The sequence below is a fragment of the Scyliorhinus canicula genome, chromosome 9 (genome assembly GCF_902713615.1).
Source record: "Scyliorhinus canicula chromosome 9, sScyCan1.1, whole genome shotgun sequence".
NCBI lineage: Eukaryota > Metazoa > Chordata > Chondrichthyes > Carcharhiniformes > Scyliorhinidae > Scyliorhinus > Scyliorhinus canicula.
This window is the reverse complement of record NC_052154.1, coordinates 157,744,497-157,756,178: the sequence shown is the minus strand read 5'-3', so window position 1 is coordinate 157,756,178 and position 11,682 is coordinate 157,744,497. Positions and strand designations below refer to the sequence as shown.

The following is an 11,682-nucleotide window of genomic DNA, read 5'->3' as shown; positions in this document are numbered from 1 at the left end:
GACTTTTATCCCCCTCGAGCCCCCAATCTGTTATGGGCCAGGGTTTAGAGAACCCTAAAATGTTTCATGGAGTTCACCTGACCCACAACTTTTAATAGATTGTTGTATGGGGAGCACACAGCCCACTCTACAGCAGAAATGGAAAAATATTTTTTGAAGCAAAACAATGTTTATTCTATGAACTCAAGTTAACCTTTTTTTAAAAACAAACAGTGAACTTCTTAGCAACCATTAATTCAAATACAACCCCAAAAGAATACAACACTAAGTAATCCTTAAGCTGTCCGTTTAACATCCATAGGACTTAAAATAAACCTTTAAACAGGAGCACATCAGGTTAAAGTCACTACTGAGAGCAGTTATTAGTTTTAAATCACCAAAGGAACGATTTACAGTCTTTAGGTTACAGAGAGAAACTAATACACCTTCTGGCTTTGACTGCAGCTATCCCGTTTTGAAAACGAAACTAAATCACACCCTGCAGCAAATAGCCTAAAACAAAAGTAAAAAGCTGACAGACAGTCCAGCTCCACCCACACTGTGACATCACTGATAAACACCAATTTCTTAAAGGTACATTTCTTAAACACTCATTATTTAAGGTGCTTTCACATGACATTGGGACTCCGGGGTCTGTGGGACTAGAATTGACCATCCACTAACCCAGGGTGTTGGAATAACAGCCAGACAGTTACATGGCAGCCTCTGATGGTACCCACTATGTATGCAACTGACTACAGGCATCGGATCCAGCACAAGTACACTACCCCAGTACCCCAGCCATTCAGCCTACAACATGGGTGGCATGGTAGCACAGTATGGGTGGCACAGTAACACAGAATGGGCAGCACAGTAGCATAGTATGGACGGCACGGTCGCACAGTATTGGTAGCACAGTGGTTAGCACAGGTGCTTCACAGCTCCAGGGTCTTGGGTTCAATTCCTGGCTTGGGTCACTGTCTGTGTGGAGTCTGCACGTTCTCCCCGTGTCTATGAGGGTTGCCTCCGGGTGCTCCAGTTTCCTCCCACAGTCCAAAGATGTGCAGGTTATGTGGATTGACCATGCTAGATTGCCCTTAGTGTCCAAAAATATTAGGTGGGGTTACTGGGTTACGGGGATAGGGTGGGTTTAAATAGGGTGCTCTTTCCAAGGGCCGGTGCAGACTCAATGAATGAATGGCCTCCTTCTGCACTGTAAATTCTATGATTCTAGGATTCTATGAACGCAGACCCCTACACCAATGGAAATGGAAGCCCCTGCCGAGGTCTATGCAACAAGACATGCACCCACTGGGCACGCCAATCAAACACCCAGGTTGTCCAAGCTAAGGATACTAGCCTGAGAACATTTAAAGAACAGCCAACTGGCACAATCAGGGTGCATGGCCAAACCAAGCACAGGTTTCCAGGACTATGTAACAAACTAGTCTACAATGGTTCTTTTTCATTCTTCCTTCCACAACAAAACGGGTTGGGGGAAAGAAATGCAATCGGCTATGCACCAGCAGCAATAACTTAATCTGTGTTTCACCCATCTGAAAATAGTTATGTATTGTTAGCCTGTTCAATCTGTACGTTCTAAAATGGTTTGCACACAATTAATGTTAACACACACTGTGATAGGAATCGGAGCCCCGACAGGGGAGGAGAGGATGTGGCGATTCCTGGATGGGTGGAGATGGGGCTGGTTCAGGGACTGGGCCCAGATGGGTTCCGGGTAGAGTTTTATAAAAAGTTTGATGTTTTAAATCTACAATTATTAGATGATGCACCTCACATATTCAAATTTTTTTTTTAGAAAATATTTTATTCAAGGCATTTTCACATATACACACAACAATTCAGAAGAACACACAACAACTCAATGTACAACCACGTCCTACCTGCCCCCCGCCGATGCCAACCCCATCTCTCATCCCACCTTCCCCATTTTAACCGCCTCTCTTTTAACCAAATCTCTCCCCCCCCCCCCCCCCCCCCCCCCCCACCACTGACATAGAACATGCAGTGCAGAAGGAGGCCATTGAGTCTGCACCGACCCACCCAAGCCCTCACTTCCACCCTATCTCCCTAACCCAACAACCCCTCCTAACCTTTTTGGACACATAGGGGCAATTTTGCATGGCCAATCCACCTACCCTGCACATCTTTGGACTGTGGGAGGAAACCGGAGCACCCGGAGGAAACCCATGCAGACATGGGGAGAATGTACAGACTCCGTACAGACAGTGACCCGAGGTTGGAATCGAACCTGAGTTCCTGGAGCAGTGAGGCAGCAGTGCTAACCACTGTCGTTCGGTAAATTGGATGCTTTCAATGCAGGGCTGGAGGATTGGAGGGTGCATGTAATACTTCTTCCAGGAAAATATTGTGGGAGGACTGGGAAAAGGGTCCCCTTTTGACCGTCTGTGGGACCCAGACATTTGGGATCATCGAAAGCTTGAATGACCTGACTGGTTGCAGGTTGTTTGATTGCAATGGTTTCAGGCCACTATGGCCTAAGCCGTTTGTGATAATGCAGCGATACCAGTTTAACACGGCGATATGCCACCTGGTGTCAGTGACGGACTTTTTGACTGAGCTTGTCTGAGCACTGCGAATTCGGGCTGTCCCTTTCTGAAATGTTATGGAACAGACTCGTGTGTGCGATACAAATAATTTGGCCACTCAGTGGAAACTGTTAGCGGAAACTATCCTGGATTTAAAGTGAGCCATTGAATTTTCCCTACCTCGCTAACATGCGGAGAAGGTTGTATAGGAACTGCAAGGGTCTGTTGATTATGGTATGCATAGCTTGGGCCGCAGTTCCCTTTGGACCCCATATCGGTCACAGGATGGTGTAGGTCCGGCAAGGATTCCTCTGACGGAATGATCCCCGAGGCAAACTCGTGACGGAGTTCGGTTTTTGGGCCTGCGGAATGTTTCACCCAAGGATGATGGGGAGAGCCGGCCACTATGCTGCCTCTGTGTTCGGGGGTCTCGGGAAGGTCAGATACTCCTGGGCGTCCACGTGCATAACATTTATGTCGAGAACCTTGGCGGACGCCAAGCGCTGGTATACACAAATTGAGAAAGAAAGTCTGGCTGTCACCTTTGAAAAAACAAAATTCCAGCAATATGTGAATGGACGGCTTTTTACTATCATAATGGTCCACAAGCCATTGCTCTGCCTATTCTGGGACGATCTGAGCATCCTGCCTATTGTGCGGCAAAGATCCAGCCGGGGGGTCTCCTGCTTGGCACTTATGAGTACATTTTCCAATACGTTCGGGTACCACGATTGCCCATGCGGACGCCCTCAGCTGTTTGTTGTTGCCTGTCCCTGCCTGTGGCGGATGCGGTAATCACGCCATTGAACTTCATGGACACCTTACCAATAACGGCAGCACAGGTGCCGCATGGACAGGGAGGGATCCAACATTGGCGAAGCTTCAATGGTAGGAAGGAAGCTTTTCCTGAGTCTCTGCGACCCTTCGCTCAAAAGTGCTCCGAACTGAGTTTGAGAACGGAGTGATTTTGTGGGGTGCTCGGGTCATCATTCCCTCTCAAGGACAGGGAGCCCTGTTACAAGACTTGCACGTTGGCTATGCGGAGACTTGCAAAAATGAAGATGTTGGCCCCGAGCTTTGTCCGGTGGCCAGTTATCGATGGGGTCATTGAGCGCATTGTAAAGAACTGCTCAGCGTGCCGGAAGTTTCAAAATCTTCCATCATCAGCCCCTCTCCACCCTTGGGAATGATTGGGCCGTCTGCCGATTTGTCTCCACGTGGATTTCGCTGATAATTCATGGGCTCCATGTTCCTCATACTGGTGGATGCCCACTCCAAGTGAATAATAATAATCTTTATTGCCACAAGTAGGCTTACATTAACACTGCAATGAAGTTACTGTGACTAGTCGCCACACTCCGGTGCCTGCTCGGGTATACTGAGTGAGAATTCAGAATGTCCAATTCAACAAACAGCATGTCTTTCGGGGCTTGTGGGCGGAAACTGGAGGAAACCCATGCAGACAGGTGGAGAATGTGCAGACTCCGCACAGTGACCCAAGCCGGGAATTGAACCTGGGACCCTGGCTCTGTGAAGCCATAGTGCTAACCTCTATGCTACTCTGCTGCTTGCATTGTAATGGAGGCTTGCAAGATGTCTACCACAATGTCCAGGGCCACTATTGAGAAGGTTCAGGGTTTTTTCAGTGTGCATGGACTGCTGGAGGTGTTGATGACAGAAAATGGCACTCTTATTATCGACGAGCAGTTTGCTGTTTTTATGAAGCGTAATGGCATTCGCCACTACCGCACCGTGCCTTTATCACCCTTCATCGAATGGCCTGGCTGAGCGGGCAGTCCAAACTTTTAAGCGAGGTTTAAAAAAACAATCGACTGGATCTATGTCCACACGGTTTGTGCGTTTTCTTGCTCAGTTATCGCACAAAGTCACATGTGACCACCAGGATTGCTCCAGCTGAACCTTTAATGGGGCAACGGCTCCGGACCCAGTTGAATCTTGGTCTTCCTAGCCTACGGTCCAAGGTTGAGTGACATCAGGAAGGGCTGAAGAGTCGCCATGGGCCTGGTACATCAGGATGAATGCTCCGCATTCGAGGCACCATATTTGTCTGTATTTTTAGAGATGGCGCAATGTGGCTTCTGGGTGTGGTGCCGAACCAGACGGGCCCGGTCTGGTACAGGATCCGAATCCAGGCATTCAAGAAGAACTAGCAGATGAAGTTCACTGCAGAGAAATGTGAGGCAATACATTTTGGTAGTGAAAACATGGAGAGGAATGAAGTGAAATGAAAATCGCTTATTGTCACAAGTAGGCTTCAAATGAAGTTACTGTGAAAAGCCCCTAGAGAGACACTATAAAATAAAGAATACAACTTTCAAGGGAGTACAGGGGCCTAGGGACCTGGGTGTACATGTCCATAAATTATTCAAGGTAGTAGGACAGGTTGGAGGGAAGTTAATAAAGCATATTATGATGATATCGGTTATGACTATTTTCCTTGAAGAAAATAAGGTTGAGTGGACATTTAATGTAAGTATTCAAAACCAGAGTAGATAGGGAGAAACTGTTCCGATTGGCGGAAGGCTTGAGAACGAGAGGGCACAGATTAAAGGGAATTGGTAAAAGAAGCAACGGGTGGTTAGGATCTGGAATGCATTGCCTGGAAATGTGGTGGATGCACGTCAATGGAGGCATTCAAGAGGAATTAGTTGATTATTTGAATAGAAAAAATAAGCAGGGCTATGGGGAGAAGGCAGGACAATGGCACCAGGTGAAATGCTCAAGAGAACCAGTGCAGAGACAATGGGCCGAAAGTTTTCCTTCTGCGCTGTAACAGCTCTGTGATTCTGAGATTAAAATCCAGTTTTACTTTTGTTTTGCCCTTGGTGATTGTCCCTTTCAGGGCAACACAGCAGAGTAAGGGTCACATGGTCTGTGTTGCCCTAAAAGGGACACTCACCGCAACCTTGTAAATTAACTTCACACAAGAGTGGCGTCTGATTGAAATGTCACACACCTGTAACATTAACTCTTCACTCACAGATGCTGAGATCTGTTGAGAATTTCCAACATTTTCTGTATTATTTCAGATTTCTAGCATATTTTGCTTTTATACTTTGGCCTCTGATTGTATGTTTATTTCCTTTTGAGTGCAGTTAGTAAAATGATTCTTGCTGAATTATTTTCACTAAAATCTGAGCGTGGTTACAGAGGCAAAATTGAAGTTCGAGAGGACACAAATCTGGCCACGGGTTTGTGCCACTGAGTCGAACTCGCTCTTTCTCTGGGTCGGCAAAGATCGGCATCATTCGGACCGGCGGGAGGGTTGACGTCACTCGAGCCGAGGGTTGACGTCACTTGGGCCAGGGTCACGATACTCCGATCGACGAGGGGGTTCGGCATCACTCGGGCCGGCGGGAGGGTTTCGGCGTCACTCGGGCCGGCGGGAGGGTTTCGGCGTCACTCGGGCCGGCGGGAGGGTTTCGGCGTCACTCGGGCCGGCGGGAGAGATCGAGATCACTCGGGCCGGCGGGGGGGGGGGGGGAATCGGGATCACTCGGGCCTGCGGTAGGGATCGGGATCACTCGGGCCGGCGGGAGAGTTCGGCAGCGGCCGGTCGCCGCTCGGCGAAGAGGCGATGGAGGCGAAGGGAATCGGCATGGAGTCGCCTGAAGTGACGGCGGTGTCGGTGATGGGGGAAGAGCAGATCGACATCGCCGAGCAGCTGCCGAGTGCGGACGAGGGCGGCTTCGCAGGCAAGTGCGGCCGGGAAGGGGGAGGGGAGCACCAGCTGGATGTGAAATATAAAAGGAACCGGCCGGGCCCTTCCGCAGATAAAACAATAAATAAAATTAAATGAAGCGCGGTATCGCCGACCAACCGGCCGTTCAGGTTCGGGGAGGTGACAGGAAAAGCCGAGTGGAGCCGAGCAGGCCCGAAGGGCTTCGGCTGCAGCTATCATTCTCGGCCCAATCCAACCTGAATTATTTTACCGCCGACCGATATTAAGTGCTTAAAGGTGATGGAATCGCCACACCAGGAAAACAAATAATTGACGGCGCAAAAAAGACTAGTGTTAGGGAGAGATTAGAGCGGTAAAGGGATAGGGGGGAAATTAGCAGGTAAGGGGTGGGGGAAGATTAGGAGGTAAGGAGTGGGAGAATCATAGAATTTACAGTGCCGAAGGACACCATTCGGCCCCTCGGGTCTGCACCAGCCCTCAGAAAGAGTTCCTATGTAAACACACGTAACCCAGTGACCCCATCTAACCTTTTTGGAATCTAAAGGCAATTCAGCATGGCTAATCCATCTAACCTGCACTTAACCTGGGAGGAAACCGGAGCACCGGGAGGAATCCCACACTGGCACGGGGAGAAGGTGTAAACTCCACACACACATTCACCTGAGGCGGGAATTGAACCCGTGTCGTGGAGCGGTAAGGCAGCAGTGCTAGTCACTGTGCCACTGTGCCGCCCCTGAGAAGATTAGAGGGTGGGGCAAATTTAGGGGATAAATGGGTGGGGAAGATTAGGAGGTATTGGGTGGGAGAAGATTTGGGATATGGGGGAAGATTAGGGGGGGGGGGGGGAGATTAGGGGAGGGGAAGATTAGGGAGGTAGAGGGAGATTGGTGGCGGTGGGAGGTAGGGGGAGATGGGGGGGGGAATTAGGAATGGTAAAGTGGTGGAAAGGGAGGTGAGGGGGTGGGGAAGATAGGGTATGGTGGGAAGATATGGGGAGTAAAAGGTTGGGGGGGAGATTAAGGAGCTGGTGGAGATTGGGGCTCGAAGGGGAGATATGGGAGTGGGAGCAAAGATTAGGGGAGGTAAGGGAGAGGATTAGGGGTAAAGGGATATGGGGAATTGGTGTGACCATCAATTCACTCAAGACAAGAGTAGAAGTAAACCGTGGCTTTAATCAACTTAGAACAGTGCCTGCCTGCGACTGATCCAGTATTGCAAACCGCCTACAGGTCGACTGTTCTTTATACCTCCCTTCAAGGGGAAGAGCAGCCATGGGCGGAGCCCATACGTGCCCCAACATGTTCCCCTATGGATAATGCCATACAATGGCCCATAGGAGAAGCCCACAAGGGCAACAGCAAAGCACAGATACAAATACAAGGGCAACAGCACAGATACAAATACAATGGTGGATTATTGGCATAATACATTCACCACAGGAATATTGGGGTGTGGGGGGAGATTAGGGAGTGGGGAAAGATTAGGGAGGTAGAGATTGGGGGAAGATTAGGGGAGGTAGGGTGGTGGGAGGGGGATGAGGGGGTGTGGAAGCTAAGAGGTTTTGGTGCGAAGTAAGAGAGTGGGGAAGATATGGGGAGTAAAGGGTCGGGGAGATTGGGGCTTGAGGGGGAGGTGTGGGGGTGGGAGCGAAGATTAGGGGAGATAAGGGAGTGGGGAGGAGATTAGGGGATGAATGGATATGGGAAAGATTAGGGGGTAAGGGGTGGAGGATGATTAAGGAGGTAAAGTGAGATTGGGGGTGGGGGGGTAGGATAAATTGGGGAAGATTAGGAGAGAAGGTGGTGGGCGATGAGGGCGTGGGGAAAGATAAGGGCATGGTGGGGAGATTAGGGTGTAAAGGGGTGGGGGAAGATATGGGGAGTAAAGGGTCGGGGAGATGAGGGGGTGGGGGAGATTTGGGCTCTAATGGGAGGTATGGGGGTGGAAGCGAAGGTTAGGAGAGGTAAGGGAGTGGGGGAAGATTAGGAGGTAAAGGGATAGGGGGCAATTTAGGGGGTGTGGGGCAAGATTAGGAGAGGTAAGGTGGTGGGAGGGGAGGTGAATGGGTGGGGGAAGATAGGGTGTGGTGGGAAGATTAGGGTGTAAGGGGGTGGGGGAAGATGTGGGGAGTAAGTAAAGGGTTGGTGGGAGATTAGAGGGTGGGGAAGATTGGGGCTCAAGGGTGAGCTAAGGGGGTGGGAGCGAAGATTAGGCGAGGTAAGGGAGTAAGGGGAAAATTAGGGGAGGTAAGAGAATGGGTGGGAAGATTAGGGAAGGCAGGGGGAGGTAAGGGGGTGGGCGAGGATGAGTGGGTTGAGGGTGAAAATTAGGTAAGGGGGGGAAAGTGGATGGTGTTCAGGATAACGGTGTGGGAGGAAGAATTGGGGATAAAGGGGTGGGGGTGAGATTAGAACGGTATGGGGGAAGATTATAGGATTTGGGGAGGTTATGGGGAGATTCAGGGGTGGACGATTTGCTGTGTTAAAGGTGCTATATTAGTAGGGCAGCACGGTAGCATTGTGGATAGCACAATCGCTTCACAGCTCCAGGGTCCCAGGTTCAATTCCGGCTTGGGTCACTCTGTGCGGAGTCTGCACATCCTCCCCGTGTGTGCGTGGGTTTCCTCCGGGTGCTCCGGTTTCCTCCCACAATCAAAGATGTGCAGGTTAGGTGGATTGGCCATGATAAATTGCCCTTAGTGTCCAAAATTGCCCTTAGTGTTGGGTGGGGTTACAGGGTTATGGGGATAGGGTCGGGTGCTCTTTCCAAGAGCCGGTGCAGACTCGATGGGCTGAATGGTCTCCTTCTGCACTGTAAATTCTATGTAAGGGGGGGGAGAAGATTGGGGGAAAGAGGTTGGGGAAGATTTAGGGGAGTGAGGAGGAGGTTAAGGGGGAAAGGGTGGGGAGGAAGGAGATTGGGGTGGTAAATCGGCCTGGTGGGAAGATTAAGGGGATGGGGGATTGTGGGGGGTAAGAGGATCATAGGATCCCTACAGCAGGAGGCCATTTGGTCCATCAAGCTTGCACCAACCCTCTGACACAGCACTCCACCGAACGCACTTCCCCACCCTATCCCAATAACATCTTAACCTAATCTGCACATCCCTGGACACATTAGGGGCAATTTAGCATGGCCAGTCCTGCACATCTTTGGATTGTGGGAGGAAACCGGAGCACCCAAAGGAAACCCACGGAGACAGGGGTGAAAGTGCAAACTCCACATAGTCAGTCACCCGAAGCTGGAATTAAACCCGGATACCTGGCACTGGAAGGCAGCAGTGCTAACCACTGTGTCACCGTGCAAGAAGAATTTGGGGTGAGGGGAAGATAAGGGGATAGGTGTGAAGATTAAGGGAAATTAGGGGCTGTGACAAAATTAGGAGAGTTTAGGGATGGGGAGATTTTTGATGGGGAGGGTTGGGGAGATTCTTTTGAGGTTGGGGGAGGGGGTGGAGAAGATTTGGGAAAGGGGAAAGTGTGGGGAGATTTTTGCGGATGAGCTGGAGGAGATATGTTGGGGCAACTTTTTGGGGAATGATTTTTGGGGGAAACGGTGGGAGAGGATTTTGGGGGAGGGTGAGATTTGGTGGGGGAGAAGGACTGAGTAGGTGGGGGCTCTGGAAATGTGAGGGCTATAGTGTAGAATTTGGGGGTCTAGTGGAAGGTGCAGGGTGAGATTCTGGGGGAGGAGTGAGCAAAGATTATTATGGAGGATAGGTTTGGGAAGAATTTGGAGGAGGAGAAGGGTGGGGGGAGATTTGGGGGATGGCGAAGGAGTGGGGGAGATTTTGGGGAAGGAGATGGGTGGGGGAGATTTTGGAGATGCAGAAGGAGTGGGGTAGATTTTGGAGATGGAGAAGGGTTTGGGAAGAATTTGGAGGAGGAGAAGGGTGGGGGGAGATTTGGGGGATGGAAAAGGAGTGGGGGAGATTTTGGGGAAGGAGTGAGGGGAGATTTTGGGGTAGGAGAAGGGGGGAGATTTTGGGGAAGGAGTGGGGGTGGGGAGATTTTGGGGGGAAGTGGTGGGGGATGTTTTGAAAGAAGTAGGGAGTAGGTTTTGGTGGAGAGGAAGGGGTGGGGGAGATTCTGTGGGAAGTGAGGGGAGCAGAAGTGTTGGGGGAGGGAAAGGGATTTGGAGAATTTGGAGGGGGTGGGATAAGGCGTCGGTGGTGATTTGCCCATGGGGCTTTAATAAGTTTGGGGAAGAATGAGTGGATTAAAGTGTGGGTGTTGTCGGGAAGTACAGTACAGGAGATGAGGGGTAAATGCGGATGGGTATGTGGTGAGGGGTGACTGGAATGAGGCGTATTCTGGGGTTGGGGGACAAGGTGTTATTGGGGTAAGGGGGAAACCAGGGTCCAAGTGTACAGAATTGAAAGGACATCCAGTGGAAGGACAGTGTTTGTGGGGCAATGTAAGGGGGTATTGGATGTACGGAGGGGGAATAGGAGCACTGTACGACCCTTGGGACCAATGCTGCAAACCTTTAGCCTGGGCTCCAGGTTTCAATCCATCGTGTTATGTTTGATGCGTATCCTCCTTCAGGTGAAAGTGCTGACAGCCGAGCAAGTAAACTCCAAATATTTTTGGAAAGCTAATAAATTTATAGAAGGAGAATTCTTCTGAGACAGACAACTTAACAGTAAACTGTGAGAATATGAGCAGAAGTATGTTAAAGTGGTAGGGTTTTCTCACTCGGCATGGTCACTTCAGTGAGGGATGATGAATCAAGCATGTTTGCTGTGCCACATTGGCCTAGATAAGGTAAGGAAGGTAGGTTTGCTTTCAGAAGGACATTCGTATTGTGCTATTTTGGTGTTAGCCTTGGGAGGTGCCGAGTGGATGATCCCTCTCGGCCTCCTCCAGAGGTCCTGACATCACAGATGTCAGTCTTCAGCCAATTAGATTTAGTCCATGTGATATTGATAAAAGGTTGAAAGCACTGGATCCTGCAAAGATTATGGGTCCTGGTACTGAAGACTTGTGCTCCAGAACTAGCTGCACCCCTGGCCAAGTTTTTCCATGCAGCTCCAACACTGGCATCTACCTTGCCTCATGGAAAACTATCCAGGTATGTCCTGTACACAAAAACCAGGACAAATTCAACCCAGCCAATTGCCGCCCCATCAGTCTACTTACAATCATCAGCAAAGTGATGGGCGGGTCATCAACAGTGTATCAAGCAGCACTTGCTTAGCAATAACCTGCTCACTAACGCTCAGTTTAGGTTCTGTCAGGGTCACTGAGTTTCACACATGGACAAAAGAACGGAACTCAAGTGGTGAGGTGAGAGTGACTACGCTTGACATCTAGGAAACATTTGACCTATTGTGATATCAAGGGGCCCTAGCAAAACTAGAGTTAATAGGAATTGGGATAAAAATACTCACTGGTTGGAGTCATACCTAGCACAAAGAAAGATGGTTGT

At 49.9% G+C, this 11,682-nt stretch overlaps 1 protein-coding gene across 5 annotated transcripts in view; it reads left to right on the top strand.

Moving 5' to 3' along the window:
• Positions 1-6,062: 6,062 nt before the first annotated feature.
• Positions 6,063-11,682, top strand: part of LOC119971823 (deformed epidermal autoregulatory factor 1 homolog) — a 126,123-nt gene continuing 120,503 nt past the window's right edge. For all 5 annotated transcript variants that reach the window (XR_005461920.1, XR_005461921.1, XM_038808016.1 and 2 more), the window contains exon 1: positions 6,063-6,265. Coding sequence is in view for 3 of the 5 variants with exons in the window: in XM_038808016.1 (XP_038663944.1) it covers positions 6,148-6,265 (118 nt within the window). In the remaining 2 variants the exon portion in view is untranslated. The remainder of the gene's footprint in view (positions 6,266-11,682) is intronic.